General features: G+C 39.1%; 1 protein-coding gene across 1 annotated transcript; it reads left to right on the top strand.

The window, feature by feature from the left end:
• Positions 1-234: 234 nt before the first annotated feature.
• On the top strand, positions 235-2,882 carry LOC135785546 (protein FAM200C-like). Its single transcript, XM_065295011.2, has 2 exons — positions 235-2,340; positions 2,615-2,882. The coding sequence occupies exon 1, from the start codon at positions 329-331 to the stop codon at positions 2,336-2,338; it is 2,010 nt and encodes a 669-aa protein (XP_065151083.2). The 5' UTR covers positions 235-328; the 3' UTR covers positions 2,339-2,340; positions 2,615-2,882.
• The last annotated feature ends 281 nt before the right edge of the window (positions 2,883-3,163 follow it).

The following is a 3,163-nucleotide window of genomic DNA, read 5'->3' as shown; positions in this document are numbered from 1 at the left end:
GTTTAATCCTACAGGTATTCATATCGTTCCCCTTGATAGACTTAGTTTTGGCCTATAGTGCATACTTCACTCGTTACAGTTTTGCAAATAATGCAAGTTTGATCTCATTTAACTTCATTCCACTTTAGCCCGGGATGCGCTGCAGGATTTTTGCAATCCTATAAGATCATTACAATATCACACTGTGCAAAATAGATCATTTAAACTTGCTTATGATAAGCATGTGACCAATGTTCCCTTTAAGCTGCGCGCATGCGCGGATGCGCAGTCTAATTGAAGGTCCCGCGCAGCACAAATTCAGACCGCGCACTGCGCACAGACGACGTGAATGCACTCAGCAATGGCGAAACGAAAAGATGAAACATCTCTGCAACAGCCTAAAAAAAAGGTTTGTTTGACTTTCAAACAAGAATGGCTAAATGAACTCGTTCAAACGGATACTAGCGATGGCCCTGACAAATCCGTTAAATTGTCTGAAATATTTAGTTACGGAGCTAATGGGATTGTGTGCAAAATTAGCTACGAAGCTAAAATTAAAGGAGAGTTTTCCACCGGGAAAACGTGGGCAGACTGGAAACTTGACTACCTAAAACGCCACTTAACACACAAATGTCACATTGATGCTGTGAAAGCATTGTACAATAAAAAACATGGAACTGCGATTAACCAGCTTCTCGGAGAGTCGAGAGAATCTAGAGAAAAACGTATCGACCTCGCCAATAAGAGCAAGGCAAACCCTGAACAAATCAAAATACTGATCGATAACGTGCTGCTTGCCATTAAAATGAACGCGTCGATGCTATCTGTTCAAGAACTTCATAATCATCTGGCGAAATATGTAAGTCTCCCCGACAGCTGGAGAAGTAAAAACTACGCATTTGAATTTGTGGAGTCAATTAATGCAGTTGTACAAGCTGAGACTATGGAAGCTGTAAGAAATGCCAGTGTTCACACGTTGATAGTTGACGAAAGCACAGACATTACAGTACACAAAATGCTAGTTCTTTACATTAAGTTTAGAGAACAAAATCAATTCGCATACAAAACTGTATTTGCCGGAATCATTCAGCTGGCACGATGCAGCGCCCAGGATATAGCAGATGCAATAACACAGTTCTACACTGATCATGGACTTGATTTGCAGAAAATGGCCATGTTAACGTCTGACAGCGCTTCTGTCATGTTAGGCAAACATAATGGAGTCACTGCAATACTTAGAAGGCAAATACCGCACCTTACAGAACAACACTGCGTTGCTCATCGAGAGGATTTGGGAATTGATGATGCATGGAAAGGCATGCAGTTGATGAAAGAAGTGGAAACACTTTTACGAACAGTATATTCACTATTCAGTAGGTCTTCTGTAAAGAAAAGCAAATTCGACGAGTTGGCAAAAGTATTAGAAGTGGATTCACTGTCTTTCCGACCGCTGAATGAGGTTTGCTGGTTGTCACGTTACCAAGCTGTTAATGCTTTTTTGCGGAATTACAGTCTGTTAACGGAGTATTGTTCAAAAGAAGCAGACAACGACGACCCGATTGCGAAATACTGTCTCAAAAAACTGTCTGATCCCAAGTACAGAGTTGCAATTACTGTTCTCGGAGATGTGTTGGAAGAACTAGCTCAGCTCAGTGTCTCCCTGCAGCGCAGCAATCTTAACATCATTGATTCTCATTGCTTTGCCAGAGCTAAGATGGAAAAACTTAAATCTCAGTATCTCTGGCAGCATATTCATTGGAGCACCCGTGTGAACGAGCTGTTGGGGAAACATGACAGTGCTATAAATACAGCGGAGATTAATCTGTTTGTCCGCAAAGTTTGTGACCATCTTGACGCAAGATTTCCTGAAGGTGAGCTTAAAGAATGGTCTGCATTTAGCCTAGAAACACTGGATTCAGCAATTGATTTTGATCACGGCAGAACTGATGTAACCAGACTGACAGAGAAGTTCCATGCTTTTCTAAAACAAAGAGATGATGACGTCACCGAGAACATCTGTCAACAGTACAGGGACTTCAAGTTCACCGTCAAAGAAAAAAGAAAGACAGGAGCGCTGCAGACATTCGATGAAATGGTAACCTGGGCACTAAAAACTCTGGACTTTGGGGAGCTTGCACAGTTAATTGACATTTGCGGGACATTTCAAGCGTCTAGTGCAGACTGTGAACGCGGTTTCAGTCTCATGAATCGTATCAAGACAAATTCACGCAACCGACTTCAGACCACCCACTTGGATCAGCTAATGACAATCCGGTCCACACAAGCAGATGGGTCTATCAATCTGGACAAGATCTATAACCACTGGAAAGGTATTAAGGACAGACGGGAGAAGTTTTAAAGGTAGGCCTACATGCTTTATAGGCTACATTATTAATAAATGCATAATAATGCATGCATTTATGTGTTTGACTGTAATATTTATACTTTTTGCTGAAATATTCATTTGTATATAATTTTATATATTATATTATATTATATTATGTTTAAGTATTGTGGTTAATTATCTGACTAAAGCTTTACACTTTATTTAAAAGGTTACTTTAACAAGGTCTGTAGTCACTGAAAGAAAATAGGCAGATAATATTTTATAATTGTGGTGCATCTTTGTTTTCAGGTTCTGTTTTGAGAGAAGTTCCATATCTCCACCTGCAAGGCCAGTCAAGAGAGCACTGATGAAGCACTGTTGCACTAAAAGTTGTTAAAACTGTTAAAACTAAAACATAAAAAAATGTTGTGTTTGTATTCTATATCTTTTTTATCCAATCTGCCTTAATAAAATGTGTTTGGATAAAAAGATTGAACATTTATTATTACTATACTGTAAAATTGGTTGAACAGTTAATAAAATTTACTAATTTTCTATCAAACTATAGCCCCTTAATGACAACATGCTCTTTTTGTGAAATATACGATTTTTGATAAAATTGCACAGTCTAAAGGTTTGCGCTCAGAAATTTTTTTATTTGCTCAGTACAGTAAAAAATTAGAGGGAACATTGCATGTGACTGTAAGATGATAACAGAGGCTGCAATGACTGCGACATACGTTAGCGCAACATTATCACATTAGCGCAACGTCATCAGCATGCTCCACTTTAACATGGTGAAAGAGCCTACAGTATCATCTATCATGGAAAAGTTACACTTCATCTCCACATCAACGG

Source organism: Paramisgurnus dabryanus, chromosome 9 (assembly GCF_030506205.2).
Source record: "Paramisgurnus dabryanus chromosome 9, PD_genome_1.1, whole genome shotgun sequence".
NCBI lineage: Eukaryota > Metazoa > Chordata > Actinopteri > Cypriniformes > Cobitidae > Paramisgurnus > Paramisgurnus dabryanus.
This window is presented reverse-complemented; position numbering and strand designations above follow the sequence as displayed.